The following is a 21948-nucleotide window of genomic DNA, read 5'->3' as shown; positions in this document are numbered from 1 at the left end:
AGATTTAGTGAAGTAGACACACAGGTTACCGAGTGACCAAGCAACCTATTAAACTGCATTAAACTGATGGTGGTACAGAAATGGATGTTTGCAGCCATGTACACAACTGAATAACTAAGGGCCAAGTCATTAGATGTAGGAATAACAGACTACACCTTTCATTATCTTTGTCATCCCAGAATACTACAGTGTGCTCTGGTCCTTGTGAGGTGAAGAAGGAATCCTGCTTCCCACACTCCAGCAGGTACATGAAGACAGCAAAGCTGGGATCTTGCATCTGCCACACAACAGATGTTGCTAATGGACGCTGTGGGAAGAACAGCACAGTTAAGCACTCAATTACAACAATGCTAGGTTAATGTTAATGCATATTTGTACATCCCTGACGTGATCACGATATACCGATGCTACACATGCACTGCAAGATTGTGCATTTCCCAATGCATTTGTATCATGAATACGAAATGCGGCTGTCACAAGCTGAGAACCATAGAATCAATCTACAGAATATTTTTGCCGTACAAGAAAATAATGCAAAGTACATTAGATTTACTTTTACTTTTGTACAAAGACCAGACATTATTTTGGGTAAAATTAGTTTTCATACCATTATTACTACTACTACTTTCTTCAAGACAATTTCTTTTCAGTGGTACTTATGGCACATTCACAAGGTCTAAATAGAAATCCCTTTATCTGGAAGTCATAACATCAATAGTTGGAAAAGGGCTTCCTGTGAAGCAGACATGTCACTAGATGCTGAATCGAGAAGTTCAGAATTAAAGAGCTTTCTGATGCTACTACAGAATGTGGTCTTCAACGACATACCAGAACATCGAAGAAATGATCAGTAAAGACCTGCCTCTATGGCCTTAACATGGTAATCCTGCTGGACGTGTTTTGAGTTGGGACTGTTTTCGCAGAGAGAATTATCTTCTAAACTACAAATATAATCTTAGATTTCCCACCTAGTCCATTCTCCCAGCCAGTTCCGCACTAATCTAATCACATGGCATGAAACATACTGAGGAAGTGATATTAAGCATTGCCCTTGCATTTACAGTCTTAGTTGATTCTTTGGAATTTGAATCATGAAACCAATCACTTTGCTACTTCTTATAAACATTACCTCTTTCTGTACATATGTGGTATTTGTATTGTCTGAAGTGAGCCAAAGGGAAGTAGACTGTGCACAGGGTCAAAAGCGACCATACAGCCAACGAGTGGTAGCTGGGTTCTGAGAGCAGAAGAGAACTGTTATGTGAGATTTTGTAGTGTTTTTTAAAGGGGTGTGTCTTTAGCTCTTTTTAAACTGGATTATGGTTGGGGCAGTCTTAATGGATAGAGGGAGGTCACTCCAGATCATAGGTGCATAGATGGTGAAGCCCTGTTCCTTTCCTTACACATCTTCATTTTGATGGAGCCCTGAGGACCATTGAAGGTGGTGAGCTTTCTAGCCAGGAGGTGTGGCTCTGGTTGTGATAGCTTGGCAGATGTTGGATATTATTTTGTCTTGTATTCATTTTCAATTGGTCTTTTATCTGCAGGAGGGGACCAGTGTTCCCAATATCAAGCCCTATTATGCTGACACCATCCAAAATGCAATTAGATGGATCACCCCGTATATGGTGGCCCATTAGAAATTACATTTTTGTAAATGGAGTCTATGTTTGGCAGCAATAAAAACTACGGTGGTCCTACACAGAATCTTTGTTTTTTTTAATTTACCCATACACTAGGAGAAAACATCTTAATGCCATTTTGGGAAATGTACCTTCATCCTGCGGAACCATTAAGTGGAATATATTTGTTACTGCAAATCTGCTATACAGTCATAGCTTGGTTGATCCGCGGCCATCAATATTATTTTTCAGAAGCAGCTTCTGCCACGGAGGGGGAAGCAGATTAATGAGAAAACACCTGATGTATAATGTTAGTTGCCCTGCTGACACCAGTAAGGCACAGGTGGTCCTTGGAGAAGTTATGATTCTGAGGGCTGATTGGTCTATTTGAGCCGCTTGGTCTTGTTGGACTATGACCCTTGTGCGGTGGTCAGAATATCCTTCTGGAATGGGACTCGTCTTTAGAGTTTGGTCAAGATTGATGCCCCTTAGGCTCAAAAAGGAGAGGAAGGTGTTTTTCAATAGGAAGGCAGAAACATTTACCATATGTTTATAAACAAAGTTTGTGTATCCTAGAGCCATTGGTGTACACAACATCTAATGCATAAATGACAGAATGAAAATATTGATATCGACCAAGTATTCCTTGACGTTCTTCATCAGAACTCTCAGCGAGATCTGTAAGCCTGTTCTCTATCGCTCAGCTTTATAGATGTCATTTTATTACAAACTGGGTATTCAGCTATACTGTGAATGACAGAAAGATAAACTATGAACAAGGCATGGTCTACTTTCTTTGACCTTTGGTCCTTTTGATGCTAGAGAAGGCTAAGTTTGTCAATAAACAGCAGGTATGGTGCCTCAGTAAGCAGCTGAGAGGGAAACAGGCTAACAAAAATAAACTATTTATCATAATCATAACCAATTAGTGGCTTGTTTCCATAAATATCTTCAGAGGAGTCTCCTTCCATTTTTACGCAATGTAAATAAGATGTCTACATTAAAATGATAAAAGACTCCAATGGAGCACTTACAATGTATCTAGGCTGTTGGGACTAGTCAAAGAAAAAAAAACTAAGAAAAAGACACAATTGAACTAATCTTCAATTAGTGCTTTAGACATGGAACAAATTGAGCCCTAGGTGCTCATGAGCGTTGTTCTTCAAATAGATAATTCTGTTTTTTAAGCTGGTGGCATAAATGATATGATGTACGCAAGCATTTTAGGCTACTTTTTCTTTGCTGAAGACAACTTAATTTATTGATAACAGTACACAGTCTTGCAAAATGGTGAGTTACCTTTTCAGGTTTAGTATCCCAACATTCCATCATCAAAGTTTGCAGTCGGTGGAACTGTACTTCCTCTGGTCGCCCCAGTATAGGACGGATACCTTTTGACAATTTCTTGGCAATCTGAAGCTGATGATGACCCAGTGCTGGCCGCTGCCCAGACAGCAATTCATACAAGACCATACCGTAGGAGAACATGTCCACCTTTAGGAGAAAATGCATGACATACAGTAATAGCCTGGATACGTCACACAGGCATTTTAGAATAAACGCTAGGCCATGTATTTTTATACATTTTAATTTATCCACCAAATTTTCAATAATATTGGATAGACTATTTCTAAAATTCTGACTCCTCAGCCGGTACTCTCAGAAGGACCCACCACATGCCTTTATAAAATTGCCCTGCACATCTCCTAAAAAGTACCTGGTCAATTCAAGTACTGGATTTTACTCTGCATTATTAATGAAAGTCCAGAATATTCAACAATTTTTCAAAAGACAATTAGAAGTATTCAGTGAGTATCTGGGAATAGAAGCCCTGAAGAGGGATCCAAGGTAGTTGTCATTGTCAGCTTCACCTCTACTGAGGGGGTGGTCTAGGGCACCAGAAGACATAGTAAGCCAAAAAGATCAGAGTGAGGTGGCACCATGGGATAACTAAGAGGGGCGGTAGACATGAACACTCAAGCATAGTCAAGCCTTTGTGGTGTCTCCCTGCCACCTGAAAGTCCTGATTTTCTAATGGGATCATCTCTCTTGCTTTTGAATTTTAAATATACACTGTTCAGTGAATATGGTTCTTTTAGAGCAGTAACAATGAATTGCCAAGTATAATTGTAATACTGTGATTCAGTTATATTTTGATCAGGCTCGATGTGTCAGAGAGTGAGGCATGAATTCATGCTGGATGATACACCTAGACCTTTTTTTATTAAATTGTTTTCCATAAAAGGTGACACAGTCTTCCAGACAGGATAAAAGGAATTGGATAAAGTGCTTCAGAAAAAAGATTCATACAACAATATTTGAGCATCATCAGTGAGCATATGTAGCAATATTTCTTTATGTTACATTTACTGAGAATGACTTTAAAGCAATTATAACAGAGCAATGAATAAACAATTGTGATCCAATGGGTGGTGTCTGTTAACTTAGTATCTGTCTCTACACCATCTATAAACATTACAGGTGAGAGTATAGGGGTGTACATATTGTGGGGGGCACATATATACTCATTGAGTGTGTTCTCAACAATGAGAAAAAGGGTGAGTATCATCAACACCCAATTTATGGCAAATGAATGCAGACAAGCCCATTAACATACAGTAGTCACAGAGTCTGTCAGTCAATTCACTTTATTAGATAATTATATTATAAGATCATAAAAGTACGGATAAACACAATTAAAAAACATCCATACAAAAAAGAATTATTTACATAACCATGGTAAAAAGGTTCGTAGCATTCATAGTTAAGAAACAGTTAATAAAAACCTAGTTGATAGAAACAAATGTTTGAAATTCATTCTTGGATATTATGCAATTGCCTGATCTTTCATGATTGAATTAAAAAAAGACGCCACAGAGAAACAAACAGATTGTAAAAAGTGCATTGCTACACAACATTGTTCAAAATGGTATTTACACATCGGTGGAAATAAAAATATTTTGCATATAAAATTTGCACACAAAAAAAGTGTAAATTTGATTGTACGGAAACAACATCACAAGGGCAAAATGGTAATTCATTTATGGAATAAATTCCAGCTGGATGGGCCAACATACAAGGGATAAAATTCAGTCAAAATCTGATTACAAGAATCTATGACGCGAGTATGTCACAGTGGATAAGTATAAAGATGCCCCTTCCTGTCCCATTGGTCCCTCTAAATATAATTTGACCGATACTTTTGTGGAGTTTGTCTTCAATCTTACATTGGCCCTTTGTTTGAGGAAGCGGAATTTTATCTCCCTTTTTGAGATGTTGGAGCAGTCACTGGGAGAAACAAATAGACGCTCTAAGCCTAGAGAAGAAAGAGTGGATTTAATGTTAGAGATCCATGGGATTCTATGGGCATATTCCAGAGATAGGCAGTCTTCAGTTAGCTTTTGGGTGACATGAATGGATTCCCTTCTCCAGATAAGAGTGCCACAAGATGCTTGGAGCCAGGTTAAGTGTATCGTTAACATATGGGACATCCAATTCTGTATGGGCAATAAAATTGGAGGCCAACTAGTGTTTTCCAAAAGGTGTGCTCAATGGTTTGGAGGGGTGAGGGGTTAGTAAAACCCCATATGCCTGCCCCGTAAGTTGCTACCGACACAGATTTGGCTGTGTAAACTTTTTTTTTTAACCATGTTGATGGGTTTCGCCCCCATTTTTTTAATAAAAGAATGAAGAGCAATAATGCTTTTCCCAAGTGATAAATCCCTAATGGTGAGCATATTGGACCCTTATAGTTGCCTATCAAATGTTACACCTAAGTAAGAAAAGGTGTCATTGTGAGCAATTTTCTGGCCAGATATATGGAAGCATGGGACCTTCCTGTCCTTCCGGCCAGTGATTAATATAAAGGACTTGGCTTCGTTAGTTTTTAGCCCTAGTTTTTGCATGTAGGTTACATAGATATCTAGTAACTTTTGCAGGGCAAGTCCCGTGCGGGCAATTAACACCGTATCATCAGCGTACAGGAGAATTGGGGTGCGAACATTGTTAATTTTGGTAACGTCTGGTGTTGAGTCCAACAGGGGAGCTTCTACCCCATTAGTATAAATGGAAAAAAGGAATGGAGCGAGTACACAACCCTGTCGGACTCCCCTGTTGATTGGAAACGCCCTGGTGCACTCCCCCTCTCTCCCGTATCTGACACTGGCAGTGGCTGATAAATAAAGTTGCCTAATAAAAAGTGTAATGGCCTCATTTAGGCCCATTTTTTCCATAGGTGTTGATGTGCCATGCAGTCAAATGCTGCGGACAGGTCCATAAACGCCAAGTATAACCTGCCAGGTTTCGCTTGGGAATACTTGGCGATTAGGAGACTTAGGTTAAGGCACTGGTCCTGGGAGCCCATTCCCATTTTAAAGCCATACTGGACCGTATCAGTGGCTGCCCATTCCTCTAGTCTGTTCAGTAAAACCCTACCCATAAGTTTTGCTGTGTTGTCCAGCAACAAAATTAGCCTATAGTTTTTGTCCTCGGATTGGTCTCCTTTCTTATAAATTGGAATTAAAATTGATTTCTTCCATGAGTCTGGTGGACCCACCTGGGCGAATGCGTTAAAAACGTTTGTCAGCACAGGACCCCATAAGTCCGGCAGATCAATGAAGAAATCTATAGGAGTACAATCCGGTCCGGGCGCTTTGTTGCTAGAGCACTGCATGAGGGCTTCTCTGATCTCATGATGATCGAAAATCAAAAGGGGTTTGGTGAGAGGGGATATAGATCCATTCTGTGATATCACCCCCTCCGCATTGGAATCGAATATGCGGGAAAAGTATGTAACCTAGGATTCCTCATCACAGGGTCACACACTGTTGTAATGACACTTACGTGTTTTGTAGTCATTAGCATCTCTTAGTGACATATGTGTGTTCTGGAATGTAAAAGCTGCCCTGGCTCAGAGTTAGAATGTTTGCATCTGTACTGAGATGAGCGTGCTGTCAGTTGGGTGGCTGAGCTGTTTACACCTTTAACCAAGATTAAACAACTTCAGAAGATTTCCAGACTCCTGTGTCTTCATTCACGAGGAACCCACTATTTAACACTGGCGACGACTGGGTAAACAACAGCTCAACTCCAGCTTCATGAATCAGCGGTAACCTCATCTTGGGATAATTAAAGAAGCCGTCACTTCGATGCGGTCTTACTCCATTTTAAAATGAAACTCTCAAGTAAGATTATTTTTTTCTATACTCAGTGCGTGCAGCTTATCAAGTCGAATTACTTTTCAGACTTCTGCTTACAATGTAATTGACTTTTTCGCCGTACATTTAAAGCGGGGTTCAAAAGAAAGAGAAATTTACTTTCTCGGTGTACGTTTATAACACAGCGCTGTTAGTGTTTTAAACTGAAATTTTATGGGACTTAACTTGACTCATTTTCAACATTAAAACACTCAATATATTTTACCGCGGACCTGGCGGTTGCCCTATTTAGATTTAAATTGCACCTACTGCTCTCACGCGCTGTCACGCTCTTCATTCTACCTTCTCTTCACTCGTCATTGAAAGTCTGACGTACCAGTGAAGCGCTGCGTTCTACATTTGCTGCACCCGTCACAGAAGGTCTGACGTTCTGCCAGTGAAACGCAGTGTCCTAGGCTTCCTGTCTTCAATTGGAACTATCTTTGTTCCTGTTACCTGGTTACGCCGACGCTCTCTGAGTGGACACAATCTCTTAGCAAAGCCTCCACTCTACGCTAGTTCACAGCGCTGACACGCACAGCTAATCTATGTACAGCGTGTCTTCTTCATGCACTTTTGCTTTATTACACTGATGTCCAGAGCAATCTACAGCGCTGACACACACAGCTTATTTTTTACGGAGTGTTCGCCTTGTTCACACAAAGTCTGATTACACGCACGGCTCCTTCTTGATTCAACGTGCTTTCCTTTTTTGTGTGCACGCTTCAATAAACTTTTATGCTGATACACACACAGCTATCTGGAGACTTACCTACGGTGCTGACACACTCAGCTTATTTTACATCCAATGTGTCTTCACCAAGGCGCTGACACACACAGCTTCATTTATATCCAGCGTGTCTTCACCACATTTTCTTTGCAGAGGGTTTTCACTGCATTTCATTACAATTTTACCTACGGCGCTGACACGCACAGCTTCATTTACATCCAGCGTATCTTCACCACATGTTATTACAATTCTACTTGCAGTGCTGACACGCACAGCTTCTTTTACATCCAGTGTGTCTTCATCACGGCGCTGACACACAGCTTCATTTGCATTCAGCGTGTTTTGTCCACATTTTATTACAGTTCTACCTACGGCGCTGACACGCACAACAATAATTTTTTCTGTCACCAATTATTTCCCGTATTCTTGTTTGTACTTTATTAATGTTATTTGTGACAAATCTACTTTAACCTTATTCTCTGCATATTTTTTTTTTATTGTACAGAGCATATAAAAGTCATGCAGAACATTATTGCATCTCCATTTTTCTTACAATCTCCAGGAGATCTTCCTATCAAATGGTCTAAATGGAAAAAGGTTTTTGAGCGTTATGCTCGCGTTTGTGGTACCTCTCTCCATGTTGAGAGAAAAACTGCTTTGCTCATGCACTGTCTTGGATCGGAGGGGCAAGATGTTTTCAATCATCTTCCAGACGTTCCAGACAGTGCTGCAGCAAATATGAATGAATTTGAGCAGTGTATCTATAAACTGGATGCACATTACTTACCTAATGTCAGTACTATTTTATAACGTTACCATTTTAGTAGATGTATGCAAAAAGAATGTGAAAGTATTGAAAATTATGTTACTGATCTAAGACGTTTAGCTTCGACCTGTAAATTTGATACACTTATTGACGAAAGAATACAAGATCAATTTATGCTTGGTTGTGCGTCTGAGAAAGTGCGTGATGAATTATGGCTCAAGGATGAACCCTCTCTGGATGAAGTCCAAGTGGTGGCCAAAATAATTGAACATTCACTAGAGTGTGTCAAAGAAATTGAGAAAGATCTTAATAAAGATGTTTTTGTGGTCAACACAAATTTAACTTCCAAGCCAAAAGACTCTCAGATAAAATCTCAAACAAAAGTCAAACAAACTAACAGGTCTCGCTTTCAATTTAGTAAGGAAAATAAGTGTTATAGATGTAACAATACTGGGCACTGGGCAAATGATAAATCCTGTCCGGCTTTGAATGCTATATGCACGTATTGTAAAAAGAAGGGTCATTTTGTTATTGCCTGCAGAATCAAAGCTTCTAAACGAAGTGTTAATGAGGTTTGTCATGAGAATTCAACTGATCAACATGATTTTGAATTTGGACAGATTGTTGTTCAGGTCGGAGGTGATGGGCCATTAGATTTTATACTTGTGGAAGGTCATAAAAGTGTTGTTTGACTCTGGTGCAAAAATTACTATCATTTCAAGTAAGTATGGAGGAGATCCCATTGAACTGAGTGGATATTTTGTGGATCTAATATGAAGGTCATTTTACTTCTGGGAAAATCTACATCTCCAAGAAGGGTGACAGTATAATTAGTTGGTGGCATCAGAAAGATCTGGGTGTCATGTTAGACCCCAATAATACTCCTCCTATTAATATTATTAAAGAGAGAAGTGTTATCAAGTCGGTTGATCACTCTTCCTTACAAACTCAGCTGATGGAAAAATATCCGCAAGTATTTGGAGACAAGCTAGGGTGTTTGAAGGGCTATTGTCATAAGATAAAATTGTCTCCAGGATCCGTTCCAGTATCTAGTAAGGTACGTAATGTTCCCTTCACTGTTAAAGATGAAATGTTAAAAGAGTTGGAGAAGCTTAAATCTCAGGGCATCATTGAGGAGGTGGAAGGAACATCATGGTTGGCTCCGGTAGTGGCTGCTAGGAAAGCTGATGGGTCCCTGAGATTATGTGTTGATCTCAGACAGCTCAACAAATGTGTACTTGTAGATAAATATCCACTCCCAAACATCTCTGAACTTTTGAGTATGTTACGTGGTGCCGAGATTTTTAGTACAATTGATTTGACATCTGCATACCACCAGATTTTGCTTGACCAGTCCTCCAGAGATTTAACTGCTTTCGTTACAACTTTTGGAAGTTTTAGATTTATAAGACTTCCCTTTGGCTTAGTCTCCGCCGCCTCTGTCTTCCAGCGAGTTATGGAGGTATTAGTTAATCTACCTGGAGTCTGTGTTTACCAAGACGATATTTTGGTGTATGGGTGTGATGAGTTGGAACATGTGAAGAGATTTCGACAGGTGTTATACAGACTTACTGCTCAGAATCTTACCATTAAACGTGAGAAGTGTAAATTTGGTCTTGACAAAATTGATTATTTGGGTCACACCATAACTGCTGATGGGTAGTTCCCGAGGCGGAATTAGTGAACACCATCAAAAATCTAACTGCTCCCGCTTCCAAAGAAGAACTCATGCGTTTTCTAGGGATGGCTGAGTACTATAATAAATGTATTAAAAATTTTGCGGACGCCACATTCAATATGAGGAATTTGCTTAAAAAGGGGGCAAAATTTGTGTGGGACGAGTTATGTGAAAAAGAATTTATTGAAATAAAACTCAGATTGCAAAATGCATCTAATCTTCGAAATTTTGATCCCACTAAATGTTCCATTATATCTACTGATGCCAGTCTTAAAGGCCGTGGTGCTGTTTTGTATCAAGGTGGCACATGTCCAGACAACACCATCATGTTTGTTTTGAGAAGTTTGAAAGGTGCTGAAACTAGGTATTCAGTAATTGAGAGAGAAGCTCTTGCGGTCTATTGGGCCATTAAAAAATTTCTTTGGGGTACATCCTTTGTAGTAAGAACTGATCACAAGCCTTTGTGTGAAGTGTTGACAAGCAAAGGTATTCATTCTATTTCTCCAAGAATCTCTAAGTGGATTGTTGGTTTGCAAGGTTTTAATTTTACTGTCAAACATGTCTCTGAATCTGATAATTTTGTTGCGGACACACTTTTAAGACTAGTTCCGACTAGTCAATCTGACAATCATACTGATCCAGCTTTTGATCATCCTCATGATTTTGTTTGTGAGATTGATTACAAAGTAATTTCTCATGAGCGTTGGTTAAATGCCTGTAAGGATGATGAGGTCATTCAAAATGTTTTAAATCTGATTCGTGATGATTGGCATCATAAAGAACAGGGAGGTTCATCTGTAAAAGATTTTTGGACTGTGAGAGATCAGCTCTCCTGTTGTGAAGGACTGCTTTTGAGGGGTCACAGATTAGTTCCACCTTTGTCTTTAAGGAAAGATTTGTTAGATTTAGCACACTTAGGGATCTCTAAGACTAAAGAAAGAGTACGCTCTAGTTATTGGTGGCCTGGCCTAGATGTTCAGATAGAGCGTTTGGTTAGAGAACGTGTTCAATGTTCTCTTAGTGAGAAAAGTTTAAAGATTAGGACTCAACCCATGGAGAAAAGGTCTCACCCTAGTTGTCCCTAGAAGGACATAGCTCTTGATATTTTAGGACCTGTACATGGTGATGGGTCTGACACATTTATCGTCGTAGTGATGGATCTGTTCTCAAGGTGGCCAGAAATATCTTTTGCAAAGAATGTGAATACCAATACTGTGATTGATTTTCTAAAACAACTTATCTCTAAGGAAGGCATTCCTGAAACCATACTAACAGACAATGGGGTTCAACTTGTCTCTGGTGATATGAAATATTTTCTTAATAATTGTGGTATAGTTCACAAAAAGTGTGCCCTATATCACCCTGAGTCCAACGGTACTGTTGAGAGATTTAATAGAGTTCTAAAAGAAACTGTCTCGCTAGCAAAGCAGAATCTTAATTGGAAAGATGAAGTTTCAAAGAGAGTTTGTGTATATCGCTTTTCTCCCCATACTACAACTGGGAAATCTCCTTTTCTCTTGTTTCGTGGGAGACATCCTGATACTTTTCTAGAACCACCATGGGTTAATAAATTTCTTTCTGTCAAGGGTGGGGTTCTGAATTTTACCTCATGGCAAGAGAAGGAAGATCAGCAGTGCTTAAAGAGCAAAGAAAATTATGATGGGAGACATGCTGTCAAAACAACCAAAGTTTCTGTTGGTGATCTAGTTAAGATTAAAAGGTCTGGTTTTTGTGTTTCTGGTGCTAAATTTCCAAAACCTATAAGGGTTATTAAATGTTTTGACAACGCTGTAAGAACTTCTGACCACAGAGTTTGGAATTTGGGTCGCGTTGCTGTATGTAGTAAAAATGATCATTTGTGCGCTTCTCCAGATAATGTTGGAGATAAAACTGTTCCTGAAATTGTTAAAAGGTCCAACAGGATTTCTCGTACTCCTTCATATCTGAATGACTATGTTGTATAATGCTTTCATGATATTTATTTTATTTGTTCTTTCATTTTTTGTTTTTTTGTTCTATATAAAGGAGGGAGATATGATGTAATGAAACTTGTGTGTTTTGTAGTCTTTAGCATCTCTTCGTGACGTATGTGTGTTCTGGAATGTAAAAGCTGCCCTGGCTCAGAGTTAGAATGTTTGCATCTGTACTGAGATGAGCCTGCTGTCAGTTGGGTGGCTGAGCTGTTTACACCTTTAACCAAGATTAGACAACTTCAGAAGATTTCCAGACTCCTGTGTCTTCATTCACCAAGGAACCCCCTATTTAACACACTGCCTCCCCATCGATATACCAGATCAGTGCATCTCAGTACCCTGGTGGAGCCTATGGGGGTCTCTCGTAAATCTTAGCTCCTTGCTAGTAGTATCATGCCTCATTAAGCCAGATTGAGGCCATTGCATTTGCGATGGGACTATTCCTTAAAACAGCTATTTCCGCTCTAGTCCATTTGTGGACATGTGCCTACTGCTGTTTCATGTCTGGTGGCTGCCTAGCCTTCCAAGCCATCGCAATAGCCCGTTTAGCCAGAACCAGGGCTAGATCTAGAAACTTGGGAATGTGCCTATCTGTTTTTGGTTTATGCATTTTACCGAAGAGGCACGACAATATGTCTTGGGCTAACAATTTACTGGATATTTCAGATAAATCTCTAGCACATGTGGCCAATAAGGAACGATAAGTGGACAAGCGTCATATCATATATCTAAAATCTGCACTCTGCATTTGACATCTGGAGCAAACATCAGCCAAACACAATATATGTGAGCTATTCATTCTGGCAATAAATATTTCTGGTGCAAATAGCTCACTAGAGCATATTTAAATCTGGGATTCTGGGTGGCTTTTTTGGTCTATTACAGCATTTTGTCCCATCTTTGTCTGATAAATCCTTACCTAATGTCTCCTCCCAGCATGTCCTTATATCTGTCAGGTCTACCTGCAGAACAATAGAAACAATAGCCTAAAGGTGAAGGAATATGCTACTTACCAGTATGCATCTGTTCTTGGCATGTAGAGCTGCAGATCTATACACTGTGCATAGATCGCCATCTGGTGTTGGGCCCGGATGTTTGCAGTTTGTTTTTCTTCTTGGACAGTGTTTGGAAGTCACGAGTTCGGTGACTCCTCCTTCGGTCCGTACTGCGCATGGGCTTCGGCTCCATCCTCAGATTGTTTTTCGCCAGCAGGGAAAAGATGGAGCATAGTGATAATAGTAAAGAAACCCGTGTGTGTTGTATCTAAATAAGATAGAATGGAACGGATACAGGTAGCCGGGGAGGCGGGTGGGCGTGTATAGATCTGCAGCTCTACATGCCAAGAACAGATGCATACTGGTAAGTAGCATATTCCGTTTGAGGCATATGAGCTGCAGATTATACACTGTGCATAGATTATATAGCAGTACCCAACCCTAGCGGCGACCACCGGTATCCGTTGCAGTGGTTTGAAACAGTGTCTTTAATACAGCCTGGCCCACACTAGCTTGTTGTTTGGTGTGCACATCTACACAGTAATGTTTTGTGAAGGTGTGCGGTGTTGACCATGTGGCTGCTTTGCAGATGTCATCTAAGGGTATGTTCCCTAGAAACGCCATAGAAGCCCCTATCTTTCTTGTAGAGTGGGCTTTAGGTGGAACAGATAATGTTCTTTTTGCTTTGTGATAGCAAATTTGTATGCATTTTACAATCCACCTAGCTATCCCTGATTTTGAGATGGGGTTGCCTTTATGTGGTGGAGAGAACGAGACAAACAGCTGTTTAGTCTTTCTAAAAGATTGCGTTCTTTGTATATAGTAAAGTAAAGCCCTTTTAACATCAAGTGTATGTAGAGCCCTTTCTGCAACAGATTGAGGTTGTGAGAAAAAAACCGGTAATTCCACCGATTGATTGAGATGGAAGGGGGAAATGACCTTGGGCAGAAATTTTGGATTTGTGCGAAGTATCACCTTATTGTGATGTATCTGTAGAAAAGGTTCTTGTGTAGTGAACGCTTGTATTTCACTAAACCTTCTAAGGGAAGTGATAGCTATGAGAAAAGCTGTTTTCCAAGTAAGGAACTGTAGCTCACATTTATGCATTGGTTCGAAAGGCGGTCCCATCAGCCTTGTAAGAACTATGTTTAGATTCCACACAGGTGAGGGTGGTGCTCTGGGTGGAATTACTCTTTTAAGGCCTTCCATGAAAGCTTAAATAGCAGGCACTCTGAAAAGTGATAAATGCTGTCTGTTTTGCAGGTAAGCAGCAATTGCTGCTAGGTGTAAACAGATGGATGTGTATGCCAGGTTACACCTTTGTAGATGGAGCAGGTAACATATGATGTGCTGTATGGATACATCTAAAGGGTTGATTGTATTGTTACGGCAATAAATAACAAATCTTTCCACTTGTGGTAGGACGTCTGGCTTCCCTGATAATGTTCATGCAATCAGGGGGAAGGTTAAGGTATCCAAATTCTAAGATTTCAGGCGCAAGATCGCAAGGTTGAGCTGAGCTGGGTCCGGGTGCCTGATCTCTCCATGGTTCTGGGTTAGGAGGCATGGGGACAGGTGTAATTTTTGGTGTGGTACCACTGAGAGCTGTAGTAGTGTGGTGTACCACGGCTGCCTGGCCCATGTTGGAGCTACCAGAATGAGTGTGAGGGAGTGCTGTTGTAGCTTCCTTACCACAAATGGAATTAGCGGGAGAGGCGGAAAGGCGTATGCAAATTTGCCTGACCAGTTCATCCATATCGCATTGCCTTTGGACAATGGGTGCTGGTATCTGGCGGCGAAGCTTGGGCATTTTTTGTTTTCGTGGGCGGCGAAGAGGTCTATCTGAGGATGCCCCCACTTGTGAAAGAATGGGTGAAGAACTTGTGGATGCAGTTCCCATTCGTGCATTTGCTGCGTTTGTCTGCTGAGCAGATCTGCCATGGTGTTTTGTATCCCTGGGACATGTTGTGCCAGGAGAAAGACTTTTTGCGGGATTGCCCATCTCCATATGCTCTGTGCTAATCGAGAGAGCTGTGGAGAGTGTGTCCCCCCCTGTTTTTGAATGTAGTACATTGCAGTCATATTGTCTGTGCGAATGAGGACTGCTTTGGCTGGGATTTGTTTCTGAAATGATTTCAGGGCTAGAAAGATCGCCAATAACTCCAGATGGTTTATGTGGAGTAACTTTTGTTGTGGCGTCCATATACCTTGCACTGTGATGTGTAATAGATGCGCTCCCCAACCGGAGAGCGATGCGTCCGTTGTTAGAATTACCTGAGGAACCGGGTCCAGGAACGGTCACCCTTTGGAAAGATTTGTGGTGTTCCACCACTGCAGAGAGCGATGGGTGCGACCGTCCACCAACACCAGATCCGTCAGTTGCCCCTGGGCCTGGTTCCACTGGCGTGCTAGGCACTCTTGGAGTGGACGCATGTGGAGTCTTGCATGAGGCACTATGAAAATGCAAGATGCCATCATCCCTATTAGCTTCATAAACACTCTTGCTGGGAGAGAGTGCCGAGGAATGAATCTTTGACGCAAGGCTTGTATGCTTGCGATTCTGGCTGGATTGGGATAGGCTATAGCTTTTGAGGTGTCTATAGTGGCACCGAGGTATTGCTTTGTGTGAGACGGTATCAGCTGGGACTTTTGGTGGTTCACCGTGAAACCTAGATGGTGAAGCAGTTGGATGGTAGTGTTTGTATGTTGCACACATTGGTTGTAGGACGTGGTTTTATTAGCCAGTCGTCCAAGTAAGGGAAGACGTGAATGTGTTGTCTTCTGAGGTGTGCCGCCACTACTGCTAGGCATTTGGTGAACCCCCTTGGTGCGGTTGTGACCCCGAAGGGGAGAACCTTGAACTGATAATGTTGGCCGCCCACTACAAATCTGAGGTACTTTCTGTGAGAAGGGTGTATTGGAATATGAAAGTATGCGTCTTTCAAGTCCAGCGTGGTGAGAAGATCGTTCTGGCAGAGGAGTGGGAGAACTTGTTGGAGAGTTACCATGTGAAAATGGTCTGAATGTATGTATGTATTTAGAGGCCGGAGGTCTAGAATGGGTCGTAGAGTCTCGTCTCTTTTTGGTATCAGAAAGTACAGAGAGTAGACCCCTAAATTTTGTTGATTGATGGGGACCTGCTCTATAGCCTGTTTTTGCAGCAGGGAGATTACCTCTTGTTTGAGCAATGTGGTATGTTCTTGCGACATTGTATGGTGCCTGGGTGGAATATTTGGGGGGGGGTGGATGTTAATTCGAGACAGTACCCTGACCGAATAATTTGGGTCACCCATTTGTCTGATGTTATGGTCTCCCAGGTTTGAAAGAAGTTTTGTAGTCTGCCCCCGACTGGAGTGGAATGGTCTGGGGGGAGCGGGGGAAAGTCATTGTGTGGGCGGTGTGGCAGAACGGGCGGTGTTGGTTTTGCCCCTGCCCTTATTATTGTTTCCTCTATATCCACCTCTTTGATAGCCCTTTGTGAAGGTAGTCTGAGGAGGGGACTTGTAGGATGTGGAGGCGTTATCGGCAGAGTAGCCCCTGCCAGTGCCTCGAAAGGAGGAGCGGCGAAAAGAGCGTCTAGGAGGGTGGGACTGTAATGCTCCCATAGACTTCGCCGTATCTGTATCTTTTTTCATTTTTTCCAGGGCTTCGTCTACTTTTGGGCCAAATAAGTGTTGCTGGTCAAAAGGGTGGTTTAGTATAGATGCTTGTACCTCTGGCTTTAAACCTGAGATTCTGAGCCAGGCGGGGCGGCGAAGCAGAACACTGGTGTTTATAGCCCTGGAAGCTGTTTCTGCTGCGTCAAGTGCACATTTAATAGAGGTGTTGGTAATGGTCTTTCCCTCTTGTATTAGTTCATGAGCCCTATTTTTATATTTTTCTGGGAGATGTTGCATGATAGTCTCCAGCTCATCATAGTGCGCTCTGTCGTACCTTGCCAACAGCGCTTACGTGTTGGCGATATGCCACATATTGGCAGCTTGCGAGGCAGTGCGTTTGCCTGACGCTTCTAGGAGCTTGGAATCCTTATCGGGTGGTGAGGCTTCACCCGATGACTGAGAATTGGACCGCTTCCTAGCTGTGGATACCACTAATGAGTCTAAGGGTGCAGGTCCTTTAATATAGGCAGGATCTGTGGGGGCGGCCTTACATTTTTTCTCTATTCTGGGGTTTAAGACCCTAGCCCTGACTGGGTCTTTGGAAAACCTCTTCCGCATGTTTGGTCACCCCTTTAAGCATGGGTAGTATGGCAGTAGATTTATCTGCGATGTCAAAATTGTCAAGTAGGAAGTCTTCCTCAACTGGATCAGTGTGTAACTCCACCCCATGATAATGTGCCGCCCGTTGTAACAAGTGGTGGAACCCCAAGGAGTCCTCTGGTGGAGATGGCCTGGATGGATAAAGATCATCCTGAGGTACATCTGGATTATGATAATCCTCCCATGGGTCTGGTGTTCCCGGAGGGGTGGGGTCTTGTGGGGCATCCGTTGGATCATAGTATGGATCCCTTTGGTCATCAGGGTCTGGAGACGGGGTTGGAGAGCGATGAGGCGAGGGAGGAGAAGATGGAGAGGGTGGAGATGGAGAGGGTGGAGGAGGTGGAGGTGGTGGGGAAGGTACTCTGAAAGGGGATGTGGCAGAGTCCTTCCGTTTTGGCGGTGGAGGAGGAGCTGGTTTGTCTAAATGTCTTTTCTTTGAAGACGAAGTCAAATGTCCAGTCTTTGGATCCTTTGTTAAAGTCTTTTGTAGAGGATCTGGCGTGAATAGTTCCTCCGGCACCGATTGATCTGTTGGCGTCGATGTTTTCGGGACCGACGGCTTCTTTGGTTTATCTATGCCATGCTTTTTCGGGGCCTCCGATTTTTTGTTCGGTGCCGAGGCAGGTTTCGGCACGGGAGTTTCGGCACCGAGGGATTTATGTTTGGTCGGCACCGAGAGGCCAGGTTTCGACACCGATGGCTTCGGAACGGAGCTTGGTGTGGTTTTCTTCGGTGCCGAAGGGTGTTTTTCGGCACCGCTAGTAGGCTGGCTCGAGCCCGAGCTGCCGGAAGACTTATGATGCTTCTTCACCGGGCCCGAAGGTGGGGTGATGGAAGCGGTATGTTTGGTTTTGCCTAGGCCCGGAGGCGAAGGTGTAACCGGAGTCTCTTTCGGTGTGGGCGCGGGAGTGGGAGGGGGTAGAGTACTCACGACCCTCTGCACCGGTGTGACCTCCTCCACGCCGGAGTCGTCGGCCTCGGAAGCGCTGACGAGGTCGTCTTCCTGTTCGGTGTGCTGCTGTCCCGAAGCTTCGATGTCTTCTCCGAAGATGTCAGGTGGAGCCGAGGTCTAGGAGTGCGCCATGGTGCGTCTAGCTCTTCGATCCCGAATAGTCTTTTTCGATCGAAAAGACTTGCAGGCGGGGCAGTCTCGGGCCTCGTGTTCGGGAGAGAGGCAGAGGTTGCACACCTGATGTAAATCGGTGTGGGGAAATTTAGACCCACATTTAGGGCACTTCTTAAAGGGAGTCCTTTCCATTGGCCGAGACCGGAGTCGAGATAGGCCCGAAGGCCGCCGCCGATGCCTGGAATCGAAGAAGTGCCGAAGAGAGAGATAAAGAAGATGATTTTGTCTGAAGAATCTCGATGGACGAGGATTTTTCGTCGAAGGTCGAACTGGAAAGGTTCGAAGCCGGAGCACGAAGTATTACATCCTAGCCCGATGGCGGAAAAAAACAATCTGAGGATGGAGCCGAAGCCCATGCGCAGTACGGACCGAAGGAGGAGTCACCGAACTCGTGACTTCCAAACACTGTCCAAGAAGAAAAACAAACTGCAAACATCCGGGCCCAACACCAGATGGCGATCTATGCACAGTGTATAATCTGCAGCTCATATGCCTCGAACATATGGTTTGTCTGAATGTCTTATGTGTCAATATCACCTGCATTATGGTGTTCGTAGATGGCACTATATCCCCTTGTCCCCAAGTGTTCTGGGCTGCCATCATCAGGGCACTATGAGTAGACTTACTCTGATCTGCAAGGGTGTCACATGTGTGCAGTGTACCATTAGAATACAAATTCCCAACTACACTCATGCCAGCGTCTGTCCAATGGTGACGGATATGCGCCCTAGCTAACGTCAAATTCTGGGAGTAGACAGAGCGGGGTTTCTGATGCATACCACTCGCAGGACCTCAATCACCTCAACAGTTGGGCAACTTTCCCAGCCTGGGGACAACATTGAAGCATTATAGAGGACTGCCTTGCACAGCGTTAAAGGCTCCACCATGGGTCGAAGTTCTGTGTGTTCAGTCATGCCTGACGATAACCATCTCATCAGCCTCTGCAACTGAGCAGCCAGATAATAAGCATCTTAGTTCGGAGCTCCCATTCTACCCCTGTCCATGGTCTCATCATTTAAAGGAGGGCAATTCGTACTCTCCCTTTACCCCCACACCAGTTGAGTGAGCAGAATACTGAGCTCCTTGAAGAATTGGAGTGGCAACAGCACAGGCAACTACCAAAGTAGTATAGCACCCTTTTTCCAGCATTTTTTCAGAGGATCAGCAGGTTCCATGGTTGATAGTGGGAGTGGGGAAAATCTAGTGAGTGCCTAGCCAACGCGATGACTCTGGCAATATTACCGGATATGATGTGCAATGTGCCCCTATATATTTGGATTCCCAAGTTCCATAACGTGACTTTTTACCACAACACAGGGGATCGTTGTGCCTCCAACTATTCAGGCCATTCCGTAGAACAAAACGAAAAAAGAAGAGAAAAGAACAAGATAGACGGTACTTGCTCCAATTAACTAGCCAAACGTAGACATCAGAGCCACTGCTGACAATAAGGAGGTCTTGGGTTCCCGCAAAGACAACAGTATATCATCTGAAAAGATTGATTAATGTGTCTATGCTGCAGTGCCATGCCCCAATCCCATTTAGGTGTAAAGAGAAGGCAGATCAGTGATTCCATGACCAGAGCAAACAATAGGGGGGATAGTGTTCCCCCCTTTCCAGTGCCTTCATGTATGATCCACTGTGAAGATATTGTGTGACCTATGCCTATCCTGGCCAGTGGTTGTGCATATAAAAGTGTAATCCATTTCTTTATGTTTGGGGAAAACCCATCTTCCTTAGGACCGCAAACAGATACGGCTACAGGAGAGTATTGAAGACCTTTTAGATACTGGTGGAAAAATAACTGACTAAATAAAATCCCGTCGTATGTGTTCCATAACATGAAAAAGCCGCAGACGTTTGTGAGAGGTATTGCCAGATGGTAGAAACCCACATGGATTTGGATGTATACCCAGTATTCTTTCTGCCAAGAGTTTGCCAGATATTTTCCCATCTGTGTTAATGAGAGATAACAGTCTCTAGGATTTCATGTGAGTAGGGTCCCTTCCCTTTTTATGCAATACTATAAAAGCGGTCCCGCGGTGTCAATGGAGGTATCCCTTTCCCATATTCCTCTGAAAAAATAGACCATAATTGAGGTGCAAGTCATGCTGTACAAGTGGTGTAGAATTTCCCTGTGAGGCTATCCGGCCCAAGAGTCTTTCTTGTGGGGAGCAATTCTATCACTGCAGCTATTTCGGCTATAGCATAAGGGCTTAAAGGCAGAGAGCTTGATTCGCGTGAGGCACCGAAGAGGTAGCCTATCCAACTATTGCTGCAGCCCTACTGAGACATCGCTCTTGGGCGGTGTGTACAAATTCACTTAATGGTGGGCAAAAACTGTGTTTATATCAATTTGAGTAAGCAACAGAGTGCCATATTAATCCTGGATCACACAGATGGGAGTCTAGGTCACCTCCAAGCGTATCAACCAAGCCATCAGATGACCAGCTGTGTCCCTATTGCTGCCTGCTGCCTTGCTACATACACTTGGTAAGTTGCATGTTTCAGCCTGGTCACTTGAGTATCATGTTGCCTCTTCACTTCGACTGTGGGTGGAAGAAGGCTGCCACCCTCTCATGTTCCCGCAATTCTATTTTAAATGTAAGTGTCTCATATTGGTTTTCTAACACTACACTTAGTCATGATGCAATGGCCTTGAATTATGACTTTAAAGACATTCCACTTGGTTGCCCGATCTGCTGTGAAGCTTACATTCTCCTTAAAGTAATTAGCAACATGCTCCTCTATCGATGGTCAGTATGGCATATCCCAGAGTGGTGCTACCGGCAGCATCCAAGAGGGGATCCTAGGTAGAGTTCTAGTCCAACCCAATTTAAGTAAAAGTGAATTGTGATTGGCTTCAACCATGTTTAAATATTTTGAACCCTTGGTAGATACAGCTGTGTCTCTGTCCCCCCACAAGCAGGTCAAGAAAGGTACAGACAGCATGCACTGAAGAATAGAATGAGAACTCCTCACCCATAATGCTCCCTCCAAATATCCAGGAACAGACAGTGCCGTAGTCAATATGTAAATTTAGCTGCCAATGCTATTGCTTGTGACACAACAGAAGGAGGATGTGACCTATCTTTCTCCCAATCCAGAACCATATTGGATTCCTCACCAAAGCGGAGCTGAAGCCTGGAAGCGCAAGCACATTGGAGCCAGGGCTTCAAGGAAGTCTGCCTAGTGCACGTTGAGTGCATACTCGCCAGTACCATAGTCCTGCCAGAAAGAGTATCCTCCAATATTGCATATCTACCCTCAATGTCAATCATTCACAAGTGAAGCCAATTCAAACTCTCTCGCACACAAAGCCGTACACAACGCAGGACCAGAATACCTGAACAGCTGCATACACTTTCACCCTTCCACCAGACACCTACGCTCTGTCTCATTCTCACACATTCCCCTCATCCGCAAAAGCAAAACTTGCAGTCGATCAATCTCATACATCAAACCCAAGACATGGAACGACCTCCCTACACACAACAGAACCTCCGCCTTACTTCTTGAGTTCCACATGAAACTAAAGATTTGGCTCTGCGTATAAGCACCTGGGGGACAACACAGGTACGCACCTGCCCAAGCGCCTGGATAC

The 21948-nt window shown here is 43.0% G+C and overlaps 1 protein-coding gene across 2 annotated transcripts in view; it reads right to left on the bottom strand.

Annotated features, from left to right (window-relative positions):
• Positions 1-21948, bottom strand: part of LRRK1 (leucine rich repeat kinase 1) — an 800699-nt gene that overhangs the window by 115293 nt on the left and 663458 nt on the right. For both annotated transcript variants that reach the window (XM_085644543.1, XM_085644544.1), the window contains exons 28-29: positions 2922-3116; positions 156-307 (exon numbers count right to left, since the gene is read on the bottom strand). In XM_085644543.1, coding sequence (XP_085500669.1) covers positions 156-307; positions 2922-3116 — 347 coding nt within the window. The remainder of the gene's footprint in view (positions 1-155; positions 308-2921; positions 3117-21948) is intronic.

This window comes from Triturus cristatus, chromosome 3_1 (genome assembly GCF_964204655.1).
Source record: "Triturus cristatus chromosome 3_1, aTriCri1.1, whole genome shotgun sequence".
Lineage (NCBI taxonomy): Eukaryota > Metazoa > Chordata > Amphibia > Caudata > Salamandridae > Triturus > Triturus cristatus.
This window is presented reverse-complemented; position numbering and strand designations above follow the sequence as displayed.